The sequence below is a fragment of the Phyllobates terribilis genome, unplaced genomic scaffold, assembly GCF_046119375.1.
Source record: "Phyllobates terribilis strain yellow unplaced genomic scaffold, ASM4611937v1 Scaffold_2__4_contigs__length_985480577, whole genome shotgun sequence".
Lineage (NCBI taxonomy): Eukaryota > Metazoa > Chordata > Amphibia > Anura > Dendrobatidae > Phyllobates > Phyllobates terribilis.
The window spans coordinates 356,656,506-356,679,089 of NW_027362762.1; the positions used below are offsets into that span (position 1 = coordinate 356,656,506).

The 22,584-nt window shown below is 39.6% G+C and overlaps 1 protein-coding gene across 38 annotated transcripts in view; it reads right to left on the reverse strand.

The window, feature by feature from the left end:
- The window catches only part of ABI3BP (ABI family member 3 binding protein), a 436,219-nt gene that overhangs the window by 223,670 nt on the left and 189,965 nt on the right, over nucleotides 1-22,584 (reverse strand). For all 38 annotated transcript variants that reach the window (XM_073664653.1, XM_073664641.1, XM_073664649.1 and 35 more), the window contains exons 7-8: nucleotides 12,952-13,003; nucleotides 11,319-11,357 (exon numbers count right to left, since the gene is read on the reverse strand). In XM_073664653.1, coding sequence (XP_073520754.1) covers nucleotides 11,319-11,357; nucleotides 12,952-13,003 — 91 coding nt within the window. The remainder of the gene's footprint in view (nucleotides 1-11,318; nucleotides 11,358-12,951; nucleotides 13,004-22,584) is intronic.

Consider the following 22,584-nt stretch of genomic DNA (forward strand, 5'->3'; position numbering starts at 1 on the left):
GGAGAGTGCAGCACCAGAAAGAAACCCAGAAGTACACTTAGCTGGATACTCTAAATACTCTGCAGTAGTACTAGAACTCCAACCAAGCAAGATCCAATAAAGACTATCACCAGCAGAGAAAATCAGAAGGGGGAGGTTGAATTAATAGCACGTGCATTAAGGTAGGACAGGCTAGATAACAAATGAAAAATGCCTGCTATTTGAAAGGAATGGATAAATGCAAAAGGTTAGTGACAGAACCTTCTGTGGCTCAGCAGAAAGAGATGCCGACAACAGAGCACAGGATTGCTGGATCGAATCCTGAGGCATGACAGTGTATTTAATATTACATCTGTTGCAGGAGTTTCATAATTCTGTCTTGAGTTGACATTCTGCAGTCACAGCTACCCAGAAAGCTATTGCTAGACTCTTTTGATAACCATCCATGCTTAATGATATTAACCCCTTTACAACCCAAGGTGGTTTGCACGTTAATGACCAGGCCAATTTTTACAATTCTGACCACTGTCACTTTATGAGGTAATTACTCTGGAACGCTTCAACGGATCCCCCTGATTCTGAGATTGTTTTTTCGTAACATATTGTACTTCATGATTGTGGTAAAATTTCTTCGATATCACTTGCGTTTATTTGTGAAAAAAATGGAAATTTGGGAAAATTTTGAAAATTTTGCATTTTCAAAATTCTAATTTTTATGCCCTTAAATAAGAGAGATATGTCACACAAAATAATTAATAAATAACATTTCCCATATGTCTACTTTACATCAGCACAATTTTGGAACCAACATTTTTTTTTATTGGGGAGCTATAAGGGTTAAAAGTTGACCAGCGATTTCTCATTTTTTCAACAAAATTTACAAAACCATTTTTTTAGGGACCACAACATATTTAAAGTCACTTTGAGGGGTCTTTATGACAGAAAATACCCAAAAGTGACACCATTATAAAAACTGCACCCCTCAAGGTGCTCAAAACCACATTCAAGAACTTTATTAACCCTTCAGGTGCTTCACAGGAATTTTTGGAATGTAGAAGAAAAAAATTAACATTTAACTTTTTTCACAAAAATGTTACTTTAGACCCAATTTTTTTATTTTTGCAGGGGTAACAGGAAAATTGGACCCAAAAATTTGCTGTGCAATTTCCCCTGGGCACGCAGACACCCCATATGTGGGAAAAAAACACTGTTTGGGCGCACGGCAGGGTTCGGAAGGGAAGGAGCGCCATTTGACTTTTTGAATGTAAAATTTGCTTGAATAATTAGCGGACGCCATGTTGCATTTGGGGAGCCCCTGATGTGCCTAAACAGTGGAAACCCCCCACAAGTGACACCATTTTGGAAACTAGACCCCTCAGGGAACTTATCTAGATGTGTGGTGAGCACCTTGAATCCCCAGGTGCTTCACAGAAGTTTATAACATTGAGCCGTAAAAATAAAATTTTCACATTTTTCCCCAAAAAATGTTTTTCAGCCCCCACTTTTGCATTTCATAAGGGTAACAGGAGAAATTGCACCATGCAGTTTGTTGTTCAATTTCTCCTGAGTAAGCAGATACCCCATATGTGGGGGAAAACCACTGTTTGGGCGCGCGGAAGGGTTCGGAAGGGAAGGAGCGCCATTTGACTTTTTGATTGTAAAATTTGCTTGAATAATTAGCGGATGTGCCCCTGATGTGCCTAAACAGTGGAAATCCCCCACAAGTGACACCATTTTGGAAGCTAGACCCCTCAGGGAACTTATCTAGATGTGTGGTGAGCACCTTGAACCCCCAAGTCCTTTACAGAAGTTTATAACATGGAGCCTTGAAAATAAAAAAATCAAACTTTTTCCACAAAAATGATGTTTTAGCCCCAATTTTTTTATTTTCACAAGGGTAAGAGGAGAAAATGGACCCCAAAAACTTTGTGCAATTTCTCCTGAGTACGCCAGTACAAAATATGTGGGGAAAATACAGTGTTTGGGCGCACGGCAGAGTTAAGAAGGGAAGGAGCACTTTGTGGCTTTTTGAACACAAAATCGTCTGGAATCTAGAGCGGACGCCATGTCGCGTTTGGAGAACCCCTGATGTGCCTAAATAGTGGAAACCCCCGACAAGTGACCCCATTTTGGAAACTACACCACTCAAGGATTTTATCAAGGGGTATAGTTAACATTTTGAACCCAGAGGTACGACACAGAATTTGATAACATTAGGTCATCATATTGAATAAGTGGTCATTAGTCTTGAGCGCAAGTGCTCGCTACTTGAGTTTGCATTGGGTACTCAGGTATGCACCATGTATCACGGGTGCTCAAGTGAAATGCTCGAGTCCCCGCCCGCATGTTTCACGGTTATTAGACAACCCCAAAAAAACATGCGGGGATCGCTCGTGCATGGCAGGCAATCCCCGTGAGTTTTTTTTGGCCACGAAGCATATGGGGGGAGACTCGATCACCCGCGATACTCAATGCATACCCAAGCACCTGATGCAAACTCAAGTAGCAAGCACTTGCGTTCAACACTAGTTGCCATATCGTCATTTTTTTTTTTTACTTTTGAAGAAAACAACAACCCTAACCCCAACCCTAACCCTACCCTAGCCCAACCCTAACCCTGACCCTAACCCCAGCCCTAACATTAGCACAACCCTAACCCCAACCCTAGCGTTTATTTTTTACACCGTTCCTAGTGCGATATAAGTGATTAGACAACCTTATTCTTGGGGTCAGTGTGACTACAGAGATACCAGAATCATATCGGGTTTTTATGATTGACAGCTGTCACACACTAAAAGACACATATTTTGTAAAATCTAGTTTTTGCATCGCCATATTTTGAGAGCTATAATTTTTCCATATTTTGGCCAACATTGCGGGGGTTAATGTGCAGGGAGTGGTGTGGGACGGCTCCCTGCACATAGTACTGGGTGTCAGCTGTGACAATGAGCTGACACCCGGCGGCGATTGCTCCCGCACAGCCTGTGTGCGCACGCGATCGCCATGACGTACTAATACGGGTCAGGCTCTTAAAGCCCAGGGCACTGACGTGTATTAATACGTCATGGGCTTTAAAGGGGTTAAAGATTTTATATCCGCTTTGTAATGCAGCGGCTTGCGGAATTACTGTAATGTTCCAGGGTGTGTTTTGGCCGACCATGTACCTCCCCCAGGTGACTGGTCACATGACTGTGACAATGCACACGTCCTGTGCACACAGAAGGTCTGATCACATGACTGTGACATCAGCACAGGTCCTGTGTGTGCACTAGAGGATATATAAACCCTGGTAGATTTGAGACAGGTGTAAGGCGTGAGGCCTGTTCCCCGTGTGGGACACCATTAGAGTGTGAGGCCTAGTGAGGCCTAGTGAAGCCTGGTGAAGCCTGAAAGGCAGAGGCTGGATCCTTAGGTGTAAGCGATACCAGTAGCCTTGAAGGGCCAGAGGCTTGGAAGGCAAGAGTCCTGGAAGGCAAAGGCTGGATGTTAGGTGAGAAAACATACCAGTAGCCTTTGAAGGTACGAGGGCTGGAGACCCCCATCTGGGAAGCCGTAAAGCCACAGTGGTGGCAGAAGGAATCTGACTGAAGCAGCTAAAACCCGGCAAAGGTAAAACACTGTATTATATGGACGTTGATATAAGTGACTTTGCTGAAGGCTGTAACTGGAGCCAAGTGGGCCTGTCTGCCACTTGAAGGGCTCCTGGACATTATATGTGTAAATGTTGGCGAGCCACTGAGTTGGACTCGGTGATAAGCAGTAGTGTAGTGTAATAAACTGCTGGATTGTGAAATACTGGAAAACGTGGCAGGTGTGCTTTAATTGACCCGGTGCAGCGAGTGTCCCCCAGCATGATGACTAGCGCTGCCTTACAGCTTGTTAAATTTGAGCACATCATAACCAGCCAGCCTCTATTGCCAATTCCAGAAAGACTGTGGACTCATTTTTCTATAGATTTCATCACGGATTTGCTTTTGTCTGGAGGAAAAAACGTTATTTGAGCAGTAGTTGACCAATTCAGTAAACAGGCTCATTTTGTTCCATTATCGGGGTTGCCGAATGCTGAAACACTTTCCAGGTTGTTTATCAATCATGTGGTGAAATGGTCAGACAGAAAGGACAAGACAACCATTGGAACAAATTTTAAGGTGTTTCGTTGTGGCTCAGCAAAAAGTCAGGTCTTCATTTTTAAATGTCAGGCCAACCTTGCCTTTTTTAGGCAATAATGTTTTTAATCTCCATTTTGATAAATTTTCTAGGATGAGTTCTGGGTGTCCTGGAGTAGAGGTTGCCATACAGAAACTTGGGGATTTCTGTAGGGAGGTTCAGAAGAATATTGGGGTGGCTCAGCTTCACCAAAAATTGGGGTGGCTCAGCTTCACAAAGGCTGATCGTCTGGTCAGGGCCTTTCATTGTAGGTTTTCTGGGAAACCTGGGGGTCTGGTGCCCCCCCCCTAGAAGAGGATGTACTGTCATGCTTAGCCATCCAATCTGAGTCTAGGGCATGCTGAGCTGTCAGTGTGTTGAGTGACAGTTCAGCCATCCAATCAGGGCTGGGGCATGCTGGGGCTTCCTCCATGTGATTACCTAACTATTACATACAAAAAACTGACCAGCACATCTCAACTGGTGTGTACAGAAGCAAGCTAACCAAGTCAATAGAACTAAGAAAATAAAGCCGCATTCTAAAATGTCAAAAATAGCAAATTTGGAAAATAGGAACTGCATTGCTGCCATAGAAAATAGGTAAATGCTATTTTATGTACATATGGAATATTGGAAAAATTGAACTGCAATATTGCTAGCTTGCACCTGTACACACTGGTTTGGATGTGCTGGTCAGTTTTTTGTATGTTGTATACTCCCCATCATATGTGCACGCCTACTCGCATCAGCCTAAGGCAGTTTTAATTAGCTGGATCTGTCATGCCCTAAAAATTGTAGGCTTTTCAGCCCAGGAGAGGTGTCATAATCAGGTTAGGTCCCAACAATGAAGTACGCCTTGTCAATGGCCATTGGGCTCCCATGAATTGGCCAATTTATGTGCTAAGTACCTTCTCTTTTTTTTCTTTTATTTTTGTTGAAATATTGCAGTTTCATTATTCCAGTATTCCATATGTACATAAAATAGCATTTACCTATTTTCTATGGCAGTAATGCAGTTCCTATTTTCCAAATTTGCTACTTTTGACATTTCAGAGTGTGGCTTTATTTTCTTAGTTTTACCTAGCTATTAAGCTGGCTCTCTGCCTCCAGTTAGTGACAGTAGTAGCTTAGCTCAAGTGGTGTGTGCTTGCTCTGTACTCTGTGTTCCTGTTTTTGATCTTTGTTGCCCGACCTTGGTTTGTCTTGATCTACTATCTTCCCGGAATTCTGACCTTGGACTGTGACCTGACTATGCCTTTGCCTTACCCTTTTGTTTATTACGAGCTCTCTTGGTATCTGTACCCGGGGCCTCTTGACTACCCAGCCTCACGACTTGTTCGTTACTAGTGAGTTTAGTATAATTCTCATCCTCAGTACAGTTAAGAAATTTTAAGGAATGAAACCAACATAATACAAATCAGTAGGGAATTAGTAATATAAAAATCTTCTAGCTCTGTTTAGAATATATGTAACTGTTTGCACGTTGTTTACTAGTGTAATAGTTTGAGTCTGATGTATATATATGGTCTCCTTCCATTTTATGCAAATACCTTAAAATAATTAGGTGCTCTTTGTTCTTGCTCTTTTTATATTGTAGCACAGTTCTGTGATACAAGAGACTGCAGATTGATTTAATCTGGGCAGCTGTTCTTCTTGGCAGCAAAAGTGTAATATCTCATAGGGCTAACATGAACAAGTGTCTGTGACGTGTTTTAGGTTAAACTGGGTTGAAATATAATAAATATACACATGCAAAACAAAACTTTATATATCTAGAAAACACTTCTAAGCCTGTATTTGTATACAAGAACTTTTAAAACTTGCAAGGGTCAAGTCCTGCATTATCTCTACAAACCTATTTTACTTCCAGAAAGTGCAAATGTTTGTAGAGCGACCTGAGGGGCAGGAACAGTACAAATGAACGTTACACATAACCTCTGTTTGCAAATTCCAGCAAAAACATGAATTAAGTTATCAACAGCCTATGATTGTTTTCCTGTGTTGCTTTCCAATTCCATTTTCATTAGAATATTGGTACATTTAAGATATGAAGATGGACAGTTCGGACCAATGGGTTCTCTCACATAGACAACCACTTTTTAGAAATCAGATCACCAAGAGCCAAGCTCCCCATAAACCTGGAATCTACGTCTGGCATATACAAGTGCTTCTCACTAAATTAGAATATCATAAAAAAGTTAATTTATTTCAGTTCTTCAATACAAAAAGTGAAACTCATGTATTATATAGAGTCATTAGAAACAGAGTGATCTATTTCAAGTGTTTATTTCTGTTAATGTTGATGATTATGGCTTGCAGCCAATGAAAACACAAAAGTCATTATCTCAGTAAATTAGAATACTTTATAACACCAGCTTGAAAAATGTTTTTAAAAACCTGAAATGTTGGCCTACTGAAATGTATGTTCAGTAAATGCACTCAATACTTGGTCAGGGCTCCTTATGCATCAATTACTGCATCAATGCAGCGTGGCATGGAGACGATCAGCCTGTGGCACTGCTGAGGTGTTATAGAAGCCCAGGTTGCTTTGATAGCAGCCTTCAGCTCATCTGCATTGTTGGGTCTGGTGTCTCTCATCTTCTTCTTGACAATACCCCATAGATTCTCTATGGGGTTAAGGTCAGGTGAGTTTGCTGGCCAATCAAGCACAGTGATACTGTTGTTTTTAAACCATGTATTGGTATTTTTGGCAGTGTGGACAGGAGCCAAGTCCTGCTGGAGAATGAAATTTCCATCTCCAAAAAGCTTGTCGGCAGAGGGAAGCATGAAGTGCTCTAACATTTCCTGGTAGACGGCTGCGCTGACTTTGGTCTTGATAAAACACAGTGGACCTACACCAGCAGATGACATGGCTCCCCAAACCATCACTGATTGTGGAAACGTCACATTAGACCTCAAGCAGCTTGAATTGTGTGCCCCTCCACTCTTCCTCTAGACCCTGGGACCTTGATTTCTACATGAAATGCAAAATTTACTGTCATTTGAAAACAACACCTTTGACTACTGAGCAACAATCCAGGTCTTTTTCTCCTTGGCCCAGGTAAAACGCTTCTGGCGTTGTCTATTGATCATGAGTAGCTTGACACAAGGAATGCGACACTTGTAGCCCATATCCTGGATATGTCTGTGTGTGGTGGCTCTTGAAGCAATGACTCCAGCAGCAATCCACTCCTTGTGAATCTCCCCCAAATTTTTGAATGGCCTTTTCTTAATCCTTTCAAGGCTGCGGTTATCCCAGGTTGCTTGTGCACCTTTTCTACACCACACTTTTTCCTTACACTCAACTTTCCATTAATATGCTTGGATACAGCACTCTGTGAACAGCAAGCTTCTTTAGCAATGACCTTTTGTGGCTTACCCTTTTTGTGGAGTGTGTCAATGACTGCCTTCTGGACATCTGTCAAGTCAGCAGTCTTCCCTATGATTGTGGAGCCTACTGAAACAGACTAAGGGACCTTTTTTAATGCTTAGGAAGCCTTTGCAGGTGTTTTTTGTTAATTATTCTAACTTACTATTCTTATTTACTGAGATAATGACTTTTGTGCTTTCATTGGCTGTAAGCCATAATCATCAATATTAACAGAAATAAACACTTGAAATAAATCACTCTGTTTGTAATGACTCTATATAATATATGAGTTTCACTTTTTGTATTGAAGAACTGAAAATAAATTAACTTTTTAATGATATTCTAATTTAGTGAGATGCACTTGTATTTCCTCTGCATCATTTGCTGTCTTAATATGGCATTTGAAGAGGGCTTGTTTTTATAAAACAACAATTTCAATACGATACAGCAATTAAATAACATTTTGTTAGTGTGTTAAAAAGAATCTTTCAGCATGATTTAAACCCCAAATTATTTATATACATGGGGAGCACTTCCAAAAACAAGTACAGCAATACCTTTACACAATCAGGTTATTCCTCCGTTAATGAGAAATCTGCATTTGAATTGAAATGCTATTGAAGTTGTAGATATGAAATCTCTACCACTCAAGCTCTATTCCCCACCCAGTGATGCCTCCTACTATTTGACTGACGGCTGCATTGCATGAAGTCACATCTCATAGAGGCTGTCAGTCAAGCAGGAGACGGCATTGGGCATAGGGTGACAGAGGCTTCAGATCTACAGCCTCATTTGCATATCAATTCATATACTGGTTTCTCATTAAAGGAGGAATGGATTGTCTTTGTAATGTTATTACTGAACTTGTCTATTAAAGGCATATATGTATATATGAATAGTTGGGGGGGAGGGTAAATTGCTTCTGACATATTTCCTCTAGAACTGGCATTCAAAGTACAAATATACATATTTCACATTTCAAAGCAAGATTCTAATGATTATAGGAACAGTTCAATGAACAAAAATCTAATAAATGTTTATATGAACATTATTTCATCAGCAAAAATTAAATTGTTACAGTGCTAAAAGGTTATTACTGAAAATTTCAAAACTAACCAACTATAATCAAAAACTTAATTTTATATAAATGTTAATTAGAGTACTCAGTGCACCCCTTGTGTGGTCGAGAAGCTCCATTGCACTGTTCATCCCGCAAGTTTTGTATGTCCCTGCATTCTTCACAGGTGATTGACAGCACCGTTTTTTTCCGAGCATTTCCTGCAGACAGTGCTTGTTCCTGGTAAGCTAGTGCTGTCAATCACCAGTGAGGCCGAGGAGGGCATGGAAAACTAATGGGCGTAACGTTGTGTTGAGCCTTTCTGCCATGCCAAGGGTGCACTAAGCACCCTAGTTAGCATATTTCATTAAACTTTAGTTCTGCAGAATATAAACAGCAAATAAAACATTAAAGGTAGGATTTGTATAGGTTCTGTAGCCCCTATAAAGCTATGTGCTTAGCTTATACTGTCAGTTTGGGCAGAAAAACTCACTTTAAGATAGCTGGAATGACATTTAAAGTCCAGCTACAACTATTTTGACTACTGTCTGGCACATATCTGGTACAAGCTCTAAAGATTAAAGTGCTTCTCTTCTTTGAACAATTCCTAGTTGTCAGAATGCTCCACTGACATTTTATAGAGGTCCTGTAGGACCTCCATCAAATTAGCTTTGATCTATAATTATAGCAATTATAGCATTTTATAACACCTTGGCTGATCTTTAGGAAGCATTTCCCCATCTACCCCATGCAGAAATGTCCTCATGTAATATCTCTTAACTGTTATGCTTTTGTTTCATTAATTCATTTCTAACCCAGCCTCAACAAGGAGCCTCTACACTCTCAAACCTTTCAAATATTATTTTTTTGGTTAGATAATAAAGGTATCACTCTTAGAATACTTTTGTCTTTTTTGAGCATAAAAGTATTTACATGGATTTACATGAATTGTTCATGAACAATTTCCTCCTTTATCCTGTCGTATTACAGTTTGCTGATCCTTGGTCTAGTAACATGACTCTCTCCTGTCTTCCAATTCAGTATTACATTGCAACATCCACTTGTCTGACAATGATTAACTCAAGGTTCCCAATCACGTCGGCACCGCCACACTTGCGGACCCCTGCCCAGGTTGTTTTTAATGTCTTAATGCATGGAGGAGTTAAATACTCTTTTTCTGAAGTGATAACTATGACTTGGCTAATTTGTTTTATTAACTGTTATTTTACCACATTGCCTGCCTATTTAATAATACATAATAAAACTTTAGTTATGTTTATTACAAATTGTGCAGAGACACTGTCCTTCAAGGCTTTAGCATTCTATAAGTATCCTTAGAAGTCAACATTACTATGAAACGTTTTGCAATATTAGATCTACATTGCTTTAAATGAAAATCCTTCAACAGAGTACAGTGGATTATTATGAATGAGGCTCTCCATTGATTGTTTTCCCCAATGACCTGTTACTACTACACTACTGCTAATAAAATCCTGTCTGAAAGTGCTTTTTTTTCTACTTACTTTTTATAGATCTAGTAATAGCAATGTACCAAATCACTTTCTTGACTCTAACCTAAAACCTTTACAGTTTTCCCATAAACTTTGTAAAAGTTTAGGCAAGGCATTCAACTCTTTAAATCTAATGAATGAGGTGACTGAATATTATAATGTTTTAACTGTAATTGTAGAACTTGCATTATAGTTCCATTTTTATTAAGCAAGGCTTATGCAGCTTTTTAAAGCAGAAGATATGTAGGACTCTAACAACAAGCAGAGCGCATGTAAATGGAGAAAATGCAGAACAGAAAATGTAACAGAAGTTAAATAACAGAAGCTTGACAGAAGCAGTCATTGCTATTTTGTGTAATTTAATGACAACTATTTTTTTTATTTATCTTTTGCTATGCTACAGTAATTATTACCGTATTTTTCGGACTTAATTAGGACTCATTTTTTTCCTCCCAAATTTAGGAGGAAAATGGGGGTGAGTCTCATAGTCCAAATGTAGCTTACCAGGATGGGGGCGGTGGCGATGGAGCAGGGTCACAGGAGGCAGGGTCGCTGCTGCAGGAAATCGGCGGCAGGAGTGGGGCAATGCTGCAGGCCCTGGGATGGGAGGAGGGGGTGTCCCGGCAGTGCGATGCTGCGGGCCCTGGGTTTCAAGAAAATGTAGGCCGTGAGGCAGGAGTGGAGTCCCCATTCTGAACATTGATTTCCCGCAGTGGGCTTCAGAAAAATGGCCGCTGGAAGCGGTGCATGCGAAGATTTAGATTTCGGCTTATCATTGAGCTGAGATCTAAATCTGAGCATACACCGCCTCCAGTGGCCATTTTCCTGAAGCTCACAAATGGGAAATCAATGTACAGAGCAGAGCGGGGCCTCCACTCCAGCGTCACCTCCGACATTTTCTTGAAGGCCAGGGCCCGTAGCCTCGCAGCGCTGGGACGCCCCCTCATACCAGCCCAGGGCCCGCAGCATTACCCAACTTCTGCCCCTGCTGGCTTCTTGCAGCAGCGATTCTGCCTCCTGTGACCCTGCTTCAGCGCTGCCGCTACCCCCTCCGTAAGCTAAATTCGGACTATAACACGGACCCCCATTTTAACATTAACATTTTTTTCCTATTTTGCGCCCAAAAATTTGGGATGCGTCTTATGTTCCGGTGCATCTTATAGTCTGCAAAAAACGGTATATAAAGATACAATTAATCATCCTTTTTAAAAATTTAAAAAATAAATCAAAAAGAAACAGTGAACCTAATAAATACCTGGAGGTAATGGTGTAGATTTAGTGATGTTCTGAAATCCTGAGGAAAATAAATGTAAATGTTATTGTGCTTCTACTCAAATAGATTTTCTAAAATTATTACTTTAAAAACCACAACCATAAGAATAAAGTCAAAAAAGTTTTTTCTAACTCATTTTGTAGTTATGATGTATGTTATATCTGCAGTTAAGACTATTTTTACGTAATTATGGCTTTTTGCCCCTCAGAATGATGCCATTATTTGTCATTAGGGATGAGTGAATCTTTTGAAATTAAAACTCGCCGACTTCACATAATTTTTTAAAAAATTTGATTTAAGGAAATTAATTTGCTTGAGTCGTTTTATTTAAAATGCTTCTAATTGCCTGGAAACCATGTGTAGTACACTGTGAGTTCTACTTGGAGTCAATTGAATATGTTTTGAGCTGTGTAATGTAAACAACCTTTTAATGTACTAATGACTTCAACCTATCTGGCTATGGGAAAACGTATCATTACCAGAAGTAACCAACAGCATATATAACAACACACTGCAGTATCACACGTTTTAGGCTACCTAAATTGTAGAAATGGTCTAACAATGATCATTATCCCTTTGACGGGCGTAGATACATGCATTGCTCTTGTTTATAAGCAGGTGATGCAAATGGAAGCAGCCATGGAATTTTTACATGTTTGGTAGCAACAATTATCCCTGTTTGAGGAGTATAAAATGTTTACACAAAAGTTTCACACTTTGCTAAATGAAGAGGAGACATCTTTTTTTTAGGGAGAGAAAACTAGTGTACAATACTGTTTAGAATCTAAAGAAGTAATGACCAAATAGTGAAATCAAGGGAAAAAATATCCCTTTTTTGTAGTCCACAATAGGTTTGCTAATGCTTAAGCATTTACAAAGACTTTTTATCAAAACTTCCAAAAATTATTCCTTTTTTTCTGGAGACAAAACCGGAGTACTGTTTTGAATGTGAAGAAGTTATGGAGCTAAAAAATTATTTAAAACAACACACACACTTTAGTGTAAGATACCGCTCTGCTGCCGGCTTATTACTATTCAGCTAAGCAGATAGCAGACCGGATGCTGCACTGTTCGAACAGGGCACTGGGGGGAGACTGCACATGGAGGAGACACTGCAGAAGGGAGACACTCAGGGATAGAGCAGGGACCAGCCCATGAAATGAGTGTCACTGATGACACTTCATTTCAGGGAGGGGGCAGGGGCTGTGACAATGACTGCAGCCTCTTCCCCCTGATGATGCTTTGTTTGAGTATCCCAGCATGCACTGGGGATACTCAAACGGATTGTCATCAGACCCGAAATAACGAAAAAAATACAAAAGCAGTTAAATAATGTAGTTAGGGAATGGTAGGGAATTTTTAAAGCAAGTAAATTAGAAAATAGCTAAGATTATGGGGCTAAATAGATAGGGAAAATGCTTTGCCTTTGGACCATCGTTTTAAGTTTTTCTTTTTTTAAAGATTATTTTTTTAATATCACTAGATGAACTGTTTAATTTGCTTGAAATAATACATGGCATGGGGCGCCATTATCATGAGTTGAAAATGCTGTGTGTGCGCTATGATATTGAATAGCTATATTCTTAATGTATAGAATTTGGCAATTTGAGATTACCTTGCTTCACTTTGGTAACTGGAATGAATGCCTTTGTGTCTTCTGTAGCATACTGTAAAAAAAAAAGCAAATTAACTCATCAGTATGAATGACAAAAGCAATTGTTGTAAACAGAATGTAGACAACAAAGGTCATGGATAGTAAACAGCAACTAAAATTATGTTTGAAGAGCCTACAAACAGTTTTAATATTGGAAAGTAAAGGGAAAACTAGAACCTTACTATTGTTTGTTTATATAGCATCAATCATTTCCGCAGCGTTTGACACGGCTCAATATCTGTGTAACACATTGTAATAATTACACATGTGTTGCAGATAAATAAAACAGTTATTTACAAGATCCATTATGCAAGTTCCCTGCTGTATAAGGTTACAATTTATAAGTAGTAGATACATGAGGTCTGGAAAAGGAGTAACCAGGTTTAGACATATCAGGTGGAGTTAGTACTGAATATTTTAGTCCAGGTTATATGCTTGGCATTCAGTAGTTTGTAATTTTTGAAAATGTTGTACGGAATGAGAGAGGGAGTTCTAGAAAAGAAGTGAGAGAAAGACATTAGTCTCGTTTATAGACAGTGAGACAGACACAAGAAGGTGGCTGTAGAAGAAGAGGAGCAGGGGGGACATCTTCAGGGTTATCTGCTATCCCTAGCTTTATTTTCCCCTGGCATTAAGATTCAGACAATAAGAATAGGAGCCTCTACTTTATTCAATTGGTCTTTCCATAGATTATGAAGTAATATTAATGAATTGAACCAATGACACCCTTACCTATTTAAAATAGATAATAGTCCAATTTGGATAAAGTGTAACGGTCGCTTTAATTTTTATTTCAGAAATCAAGAGTGCACATGAAAATAAGCAACTTTGTATCAAATCTTATCAGAGAAATCTGCTTCTTTCTCTGCCAGAATTGATCAGTCATTAGCAATATTCTCAATTCTGAGGTAAAATTTGTATTCAGTAAAGACAGACTTTCCCATTACTGAGATAGGAGATGGCAGCTGCATGCTGGATATCAGCTTCTGAACCAAATCCTGACTGATTGCAACACACCCTTGTCTAATTAGCTCTTGGAGTGTATCACAATTCCTGTGTTTTTGCTTGTCCACCGACTTTTAGAGGATTGACTATAGGTTCTTAATGGGATTGAGATCTGAGTAGGTTACTAGACATGGACCCAAAATGTCAATGTTTTGTTCCCAGAGTCACTTAGCTATCACTTTTACCTTGTGACATGATACTCCATTATGCTGGAAAAAAAAGCATTGTTCTTCACTAAATTGCACCTGCATCATTGGGAGAAGTTGTTATTTGAAGATGTTTGAATACCATTCTAAATGCTTCATTGAACAAAACATTGAAATTTTGGGTCCTTGGTCTAGAAACTCTCCAGATTAGAGATGAACGGATCTTTGGAAATTTGAATTTGTGGACTTCGGCAAATTTTTCCCCAAAAATTAGATTTGTGTGAATAAATTTGCGTAAATGTCAACACTGGAAAGCTTGTAATTGTTCAGAAAATACATGTGTGGGATAGGAAAGAGAAAGAGAGAGAGAAAGAACCCTGCTGGTCATAAGAGCTGGCACTCTATAGGAGAGAAAACCTAACACAGAAACAAAATAAACATATACCATGCTGTAAGTAAATAAGTAAAAGCAATAGTGCATATAAATAAATAGGGTACTTTGGAAACACCGTTTTTCATCAAAAAAGCATAAAAGCCATCCCACCACCGTCAAGGTGTACCAAAATTCGAGATGGTCCTAACCTCTAGTATTAAAACCTTATTAAAACCTTACCATGCGTCTTAGTGACATCAGTGTGAATAAGGGCTGAGAAACATTGACACACAGCAAATGGGAAGCTATTTAAATGTAATATCCAGCTCAAAGGAAGGGAGTCCACACCCCTACCTGAACTAAATGCAGAAACCTGAAACTAAACTGAAAAAAATGTACGTTTCCCATTTTTTTCAGTTTACTTTACAGGAGAGAGTACCCTGCTGATCATAAGAGCTTTCACTCTGCAGGAGAAAGAGAGATAGAGAGGATCCTGTCGACCATAAGAGCTTACACTCTACAGAAGATATCGTTTTTCGGACTATAAGACACACTTTTCCCCCCCAAATTTAGGAGGAAAATGAGGGGTGAGTCTTATAATCTGAATGTAGCTTACCGGGGGCTTGCGGCAGTGGTGGAGAGAGATCACAGGAGGCAAGGTCCCTTCCTCAGGAAGCTGTCGGCGGCAGAACTGTGGTAATGCTGCGGGCCCGGTGTCGGCGGTGAACAGAGCAGAGTGCATTGATTTCCCGGTGGCCATTTTCCTGAAGCCGTAGGCCACTGGAGGCGGCACATGTGCAGGTTGGGTCCCAACACAGCTGAGTTCTCAAGCTGCACATGTGCCGCCGGAGAGGCCATTAACCCAGTAGCCGCCGCCGGCTTCCTGAGGAAGGCACTATGCCTCCTGTGACCCCGCCGCTGCCACCCCCCAGGTAAGATACCTTAAATTTGGACTATAAGATGAACCCCCATCTTATAAAAAATCTTTTTTTTCCTATTTTCCTCTCCAAAATTTGGGGTGCGACTTATGGTGCGGTGCGTCTTACAGTCCGAACAATATGGTACTTATCCAATGACTCTGCTGTACAAACTGTGCTCAACTGCAGGACCACTGATCTGTGATGGCCCAGGTAATTACTACCACTGTGCAAGGTATAATAATCCGCTAGATGTCATAGATGCAGGGCATTATGAGCAAGTAAACACAGCCACGCAAAAAGGCATAAGTCCACTCTCTGATGGTTAAGCAGCATGGGGAATGCTGCTGGGCAAGGTTATTTGTTTTTTTCCAAACCTCGAATTGCATCTCAGTGTTTGAATTTGTGTGAAACAGCAAATTTCAGAAAATATGCAGATTGATCCGCTCATCTCTATGCCAGAACAGAATCCCATTAAGGAACTATGGTCAATACTCAAATAAAGGGTTGAAAAACAAAAACACAGAAAATGTGATAAACTCCAAGCACTGATTATTCAAGAATGAGTTGCCATCAATTAAGATCTGTCCCAGAAGCTGATATTTAGCATGCCAGGACAAATTGCAGAAGTTTTGAAAAATAAGGGTCAACACAATACAATATTGAGCCTTTAATTAAACTTAATATATATTTGTCAATAAAAGTTGAAAAACTATAATGGTACTTCAGTAAACATAGAAACGTATGAAAGATCTAAAAATACCAAAACAGCAAACTTTGTGAAAAATAAAATTTGTAAGTCTCAAAACTTTTAGCCACAACTGTATAAAATCCAAAGAGGTTCTTGGTCTTATGGAGTGAGAGATTCTCTTTGTATACTTTTTCGGCTCTGAATAATAAAAGAGGATTCTAAAAGGATTTGTAGTTACTTAAAGTTGAAATGTGAACATAATTTTATATTTAATATCTACAACACCAATTCCAAAAAGAAAGGTGTTGGGATGCTGTGTAAAATGTAAAGAAAACAAGAATGCAATGATCTGAAAATCTCTTACAGCCAAATTTTATTCACAAGAGAACATAGAATACATATCAAAAGTTGAAAGTTAGACATTTTTCCTTTTCCTGGCATATTAAAGACTAAGTGTAATTCTTGATCTGTGATGAAAGTGATCTGTTTTGAAAAGAAAACTAAGATACAAAAGAATAATGTGATGTGTTGGTTATCACTGAGGTTGGGATGATCATAATTTTGTCTGCAAGTTTTAATGCTAATTGAATCCTTGAGTGGAAGTTTCAAGTCTAAAAATGAACATTTCAGCACAGAAACAATATTCAAACCTGTTTTCAATAAATGCAGATCTCTACATTACTTTAATTAGAACAGAAAACAAAAACAGATCTGATCACATATGTTAGCTTTGTAGACAGGCTTGAAGCTCAAATTCTTTAAAGGGGACCTGTCACAAGATTCATGCTTCCTAAACAACGATAACGATCAGCATTAAATCACAGCTTGACTAAGTGATTGAAGCGAGGTATGCTTTACTTTGAAATGCTGAGATGTTTCAGAGACAAGAATGATTGAAAACTGGTCGGATACAATAGAGAGGGATGTGACAAATCTGGAGCTGCCCATGACTGGCTTCTTCCCACCCCAGTTGACTGACAGGTCTCTCTCTATTTAATCACATTGGAGACCAGTCAATCAATTGGAGTGGGGTCTGTCAGGGATGTCACTGGACTACTCCATTCTCTCCCTACAGTCCTCGTCCAACTTTTCAATATAAGTTTTTCCTGAACCACCGCAGCATTTCAGAGAAAGGCATGCCTGATTTAAATCAAACAGCCAGGCTATGATTCTGGCTCGGGCAGCATGAAATGTGTGACAAATCAATTACCGTACATGTGTGTACATAAGGAGAGATCTGTCAAGGTGAGGAGAAGCGAGGTGAGGAAAAGCCGTCCAGGGACTGTGCTGGACTAGTCAGGTCTCTCTTTATATGGTACTTGGCATGCTCTTCAAACAATGCAATTCCGCAGCCAGGCATGGTATGAACAGCATGACACTAGTAACATGTTCTCTTGAAATTTCATTATTGTTATATCATCCATAATAGTCTTTTCTGACTGTAGCCTTTTGGCAAACTAATATAAGGGTATACGCAGGTTTTTTAAAAAAAAAGCTAGTTATGCTTCTACAGTCATGGCCAAAAGTTTTGAGAATGACACCAAAATTATATTTTCATATGATCTGCTGACCTCTGGTTTTTATTAGTGTTTGTCTGATGTTTATATCACACACAGAAATATAATTGCAATCATAATATGAGTACCAATAGGTTATGTTGACAGTTAGAATGAGTTAATGCAGCAAGTCAATATTTGCAGTGTTGCCCCTTCTTCTTCAAGACCTCTGTAATTCTCCCTGGCATGCTCTCAATCAAATTTTGGACCAAATCCTGACTGATAGCAGTCCATTCTTGCATAATCAATGCTTGCATTTTGCCAGAATTTGTTGGTTTTTGTTTGTCCACCCGTCTCTTGATGATTGACCACAAGTTCTCAATGGGATTAAGATCTGGGGAGTTTCCAGGCCATGGACCCAAAATCTCTATGTTTTGTTCCATGAGCCATTTAGTTATCACCTTTGCTTTACGGCAAGGTGCTCCATCATGCTGGAAAAGGCATTGTTGGGCGCCAAACTGCTCTTGGACGGTTGGGAGAAGTTGCTCTTGGAGGACATTCTGGTACCATTCTTTATTCATGGCTGTGTTTTTAGGCAAGACTGTGAGTGAGCCGATTCCCTTGGCTGAGAAGCAACCCCACACATGAATGGTTTCAGGATGCTTTACAGTGGCATGAGACAAGACTGGTGGTAGCGCTCACCTCTTCTTCTCCGAATAAGCTGTTTTCCAGATGTCCCAAACAATCGAAAAGGGGATTCATCAGAGAAAATGACTTTGCCCCAGTCCTCAGCAGTCCACTCCCTGTACCTTTTGCAGAATATCAGTCGGTCTCTGATGTTTTTTCTGGAGAGAAGTGGCTTCTTTGCTGCACTCCTTGAAACCAGCCCTTGCTCAAAGAGTCTCCGCCTCACAATGCGTGCAGAAGCACTCACACCAGCCTGCTGCCATTCCTGAGCAAGCTCAGCACTGCTGGTAGTCCGATCCCGCAGCTGAAACAGTTTTAAGATACGGTCCTGGCGCTTGCTGGTCTTTCTTGGGCGCCCTGGAGCATTTTTGACAACAATGGAAGCTCTCTCCTTGAAGTTCTTGATGATGCGATAGATTGTTGACTGAGGTGCAATCTTTGTAGCTGTGATACTCTTCCCTGTTAGGCCATTTTTGTGCAGTGCAATGATGGATGCACGTGTTTCTTTAGAGATAACCATGGTTAACTGAAGAGAAACAATGATACCAACAACCAGCCTCCTTTTAAAGTGTCCAGTGATGTCATTCTTACTTAATCATGACTGATTGATCGCCAGCCCTGTCCTCATCAACAGCCACACCTGTGTTAATGGATCAATCACTAAAACAATGTTAGCTGCTCCTTTTAAGGCAGGACTGAAATGATGTTGAAATGTGTTTTGGGGGTTAAAGTTCATTTTCTGGGCAAATATTGACTTTGCAAGTACAGTAATTGCTGTTAAGCTGATCACTCTTTGACATTCATATGCAAATTGCCATTACAAAAAATGAAGCAGTAAACTTTGGAAAAATTACTATTTGTCTCATTCTCAATACTTTTGGCCATGACTGTAGTATACTGTACACAAGAATACTAAAAAAACCAAGAAGAAACTCAATCCTATTATTAGTCATTGAAAAGATTAGCTTTGACATGCAGGGCTGTTAGGGAAGGAGACAGGGTGCTTTCCAAAGCTGCACTTATTAACACATGACACTGGAATTTAGACTAGCCAGGAGTGACCATCAGGACAGAGTTATTTTGGATAAATCATTTAATCTTTTTTTGCTGCATTTAGCTGTACTGTAACAAAGTAGTTTCAACAGCATTTCATTTTGCATTTTTTTTATGGTATTCATAATTTTGGTTAATATGAGCAGTAGATTACAAAAGCACAGTGGCTCAGTGGTTAGCACTGTTACGGTGAAGTTTGTATGCTTTTTCAATGTTAGTTTATTATGGTTGTTTCAGCTTCAGCCAACATAAAAAATATACTGATTGGCTAAGTGGCCTAAGGCCCCTATAGATATTACATCAAAGTTGGCTGAACCCTCCAATATTGGCTGGGTGGGACAATAGTCTACTGTCTATGTGGCTTTCCTGACTTTCCCCTGACAGACAATGTTGTGAGAGAGAAGGAACTGCACATTGGAATTGAAACAGCTGATCTTTTTGTTTTTGCACCAAGAAAACCTGCGGCTTTAGGGAATACAGGAAAGCTGAATTAAGCCGAGATAAACTGTGCATTTGGGAGATAGGAGAGAATGCTTTTGGCTGAACAATTGTAATACCACGTAGATGTGCAGAAGTTACTAATCCACCATGGCAGTGACAAAAGGAAAGGATTTGTGACGCCAGGGTGCACTAAATTAGCCTCTGCTCCTTGGTAGTGAGATGTAATGTGGTGCGCTCCAATTAGTCCAAGAAACACGGTAGACATAGGGTGAATTGTAACCATTTACTTGTTTAAGGATCACAGGTACATTTATCTTAATGGTTGCTGAACACAGTTTCCAGTCTATTGCAGCAAGCACAGTTACTGGGAAGTGAGATGGAAGTTCTCAGGCAAGGTCCAGGTGCAATTGTATGTATCTTAAGTACACAGATTCCTTCGCTGGTTTTATCTGCATAAATTGTATGATCCTGGTCTATTCTGACCACAGCTGAGACCTTGGTGCTTTATATGGAGGAGTTATGGACTCTCCTACCTGCTTCCTCAGCTTATTTAGACTTTATCTTTGCAGAGGATAAGGAGGTCCAGGTACATCGCTTATCTCATCAGCTCCATGCCATCATAACATGCCTGCTGGGCATCTTTCCTCACACACACTTTTTTCCAGTCTCCTTCTTACAAGAAGATTTTGCACACACTCTGACTCCATCCTCTTAAGTGGGCAGGTGTGCATGTAATGAGCTGACGTGGTTTTCATAAACAGTTTGTTTCTAGAAGGTTCCTGGTCTGCACCATCTCACGTTAACAGTCTAACGTGTCATTAACCCAATAGTATCCTGAGCATATTTGTGCAAACAAGAGTCTCTGTTACCTAGCAGTATAGGATAGCCGCATCTCGGAACAATAAATGTATTAACATTTACACAATACAATAGAGGGTGGTATAAAGACAACAGTAACAGATAACAGTAAACAGTCTGCTGTGCCCTGCTTTGGGGTACTACATGATCATTCATCAAGCAGCTATCTAATGAGTATGGGGGCCTTTACAATGAAAGTAGCACCACTATGTACATTTGAGTTAGAAAGAGATTATTGAGAGATGGCCATATCTACTGTATATACAGACTACAGCCACTGAATGTCAGAGTCTATTGGGAGATACAATCTTGGTGATTATTATTCTAATCCATTAATAGACATTGATACAACTAAGGTGAGTTATCTCATTACAGACAAGCCCTTTCAGAAGACAGCAATATGTCATAAGACAGCTACAAGTCAGATGAATGGCTGTCTAGTAAATACAAGGAGGGCTCATATGTGTCAGATATTCTATGCACATAAAAGATCATTCTAACTGCTTAGCATTTTGGTCAGGCCTGTCTGAACAGGCCATTAAACAAGTGACGTGGCGATCAACTTGTATTTAGCTAATCAATGGTTGTTTAATCGCTGTGGTGGATTCATCTAAGTGGGCCCAGAAAGAGAAGAAATCCATTTTGGTCCAAGTAACGGTGGAGGTTTTGTTCATGAGATAACCCATTTTACCACAGGATTTTGTGTAAAGAATGCCAAAATGCAAAGTGGCAGAGGTTGTAAACGTATTCAATAGTTCAGGCTACAGTTCTAAGAGCTTTTATATACTCTGAACCAGGAATCAAGTGACAGAAATAAGGTAACGTAATGCCAAGACATCCCTGATTCTCTTGGTGATGGATAGTGGAGTAAGTAAAGCTGCCAACAGCCAGGAAGCAACATGCATGGAGAATACTGCTCTAAGGACTACAAGTTCTTTCACTGCAGATAGACAGGTCCAGAAGATACTGAATTTAATTTTATTCTCACTCTGGACAAATGTTATATTCCTTGGTATAAGAAGACGAGTTCAGGACATTTCCATTTAGAGAAAATACATTCTATTTCAAAGAAGCCAGTATTGTAAATCTTGCATGGTTTTATGACCTGTTCTGCAGAAACATTTTTTTCTGTCCACTCACACACTTAGCCCTGTGATATTCCTTCCACATGTATGCTGCTGTGTAAACTGTGGAAACAGCTGGCACAGTTAAAATGAAATAATTAGAAACAAAGTTCACTGTCCAAGCACATGAAAATATGGATAAATAAGCAAACAGTTTTGGATACAGTATTCCCAAACAACTTTGATATTTTCTTTAAAGACAGCAGACTGTTCCTTCAAGGTGACAGCATTTCAATTCAGAACATAATTGTCTCATAATAAGGTGAAGATCTAGTGAAAAACGTGGCTTCTCATAAAAAATGAGAGTAATTTCTAAAATCTCATCTGATTGCGCTGTACTTTAAATCTCCATGACACAGGCAAAATTTGAATTGATTTATTAGACTATTGTCAGGAACATTATTATGATGATATTTATAGGGTTTTAAAGGGTTGTTTTTTGTTTTTGACAAATCCCAATTAATTATCTTTAGGTGTATGAAAAGCCAATATAAGGCCATGTGCACACCTTCAGTATTTGGTCAGTATTTTACATCAGTATTTGTCAAAATCAAGAGTGGAACAATCAGAAGAAAAGTTTAATAGAAACACGTCACCGCTTTTCTATTTGTCACCCACTCCTGGTTTTGGCTTACAAATACTGATGTAAAATACTGACCCAATGCTCAATGTGTGCACATGGCCTAAGGGGCACTACCACATATGTTTCATTTCAAAATATAAACTAGAGCTTATATAGTTTAAACATTTAGTCAAATAATTTTGTGTCGCATTATATTGGTACATCAATAGAACTTAAAACA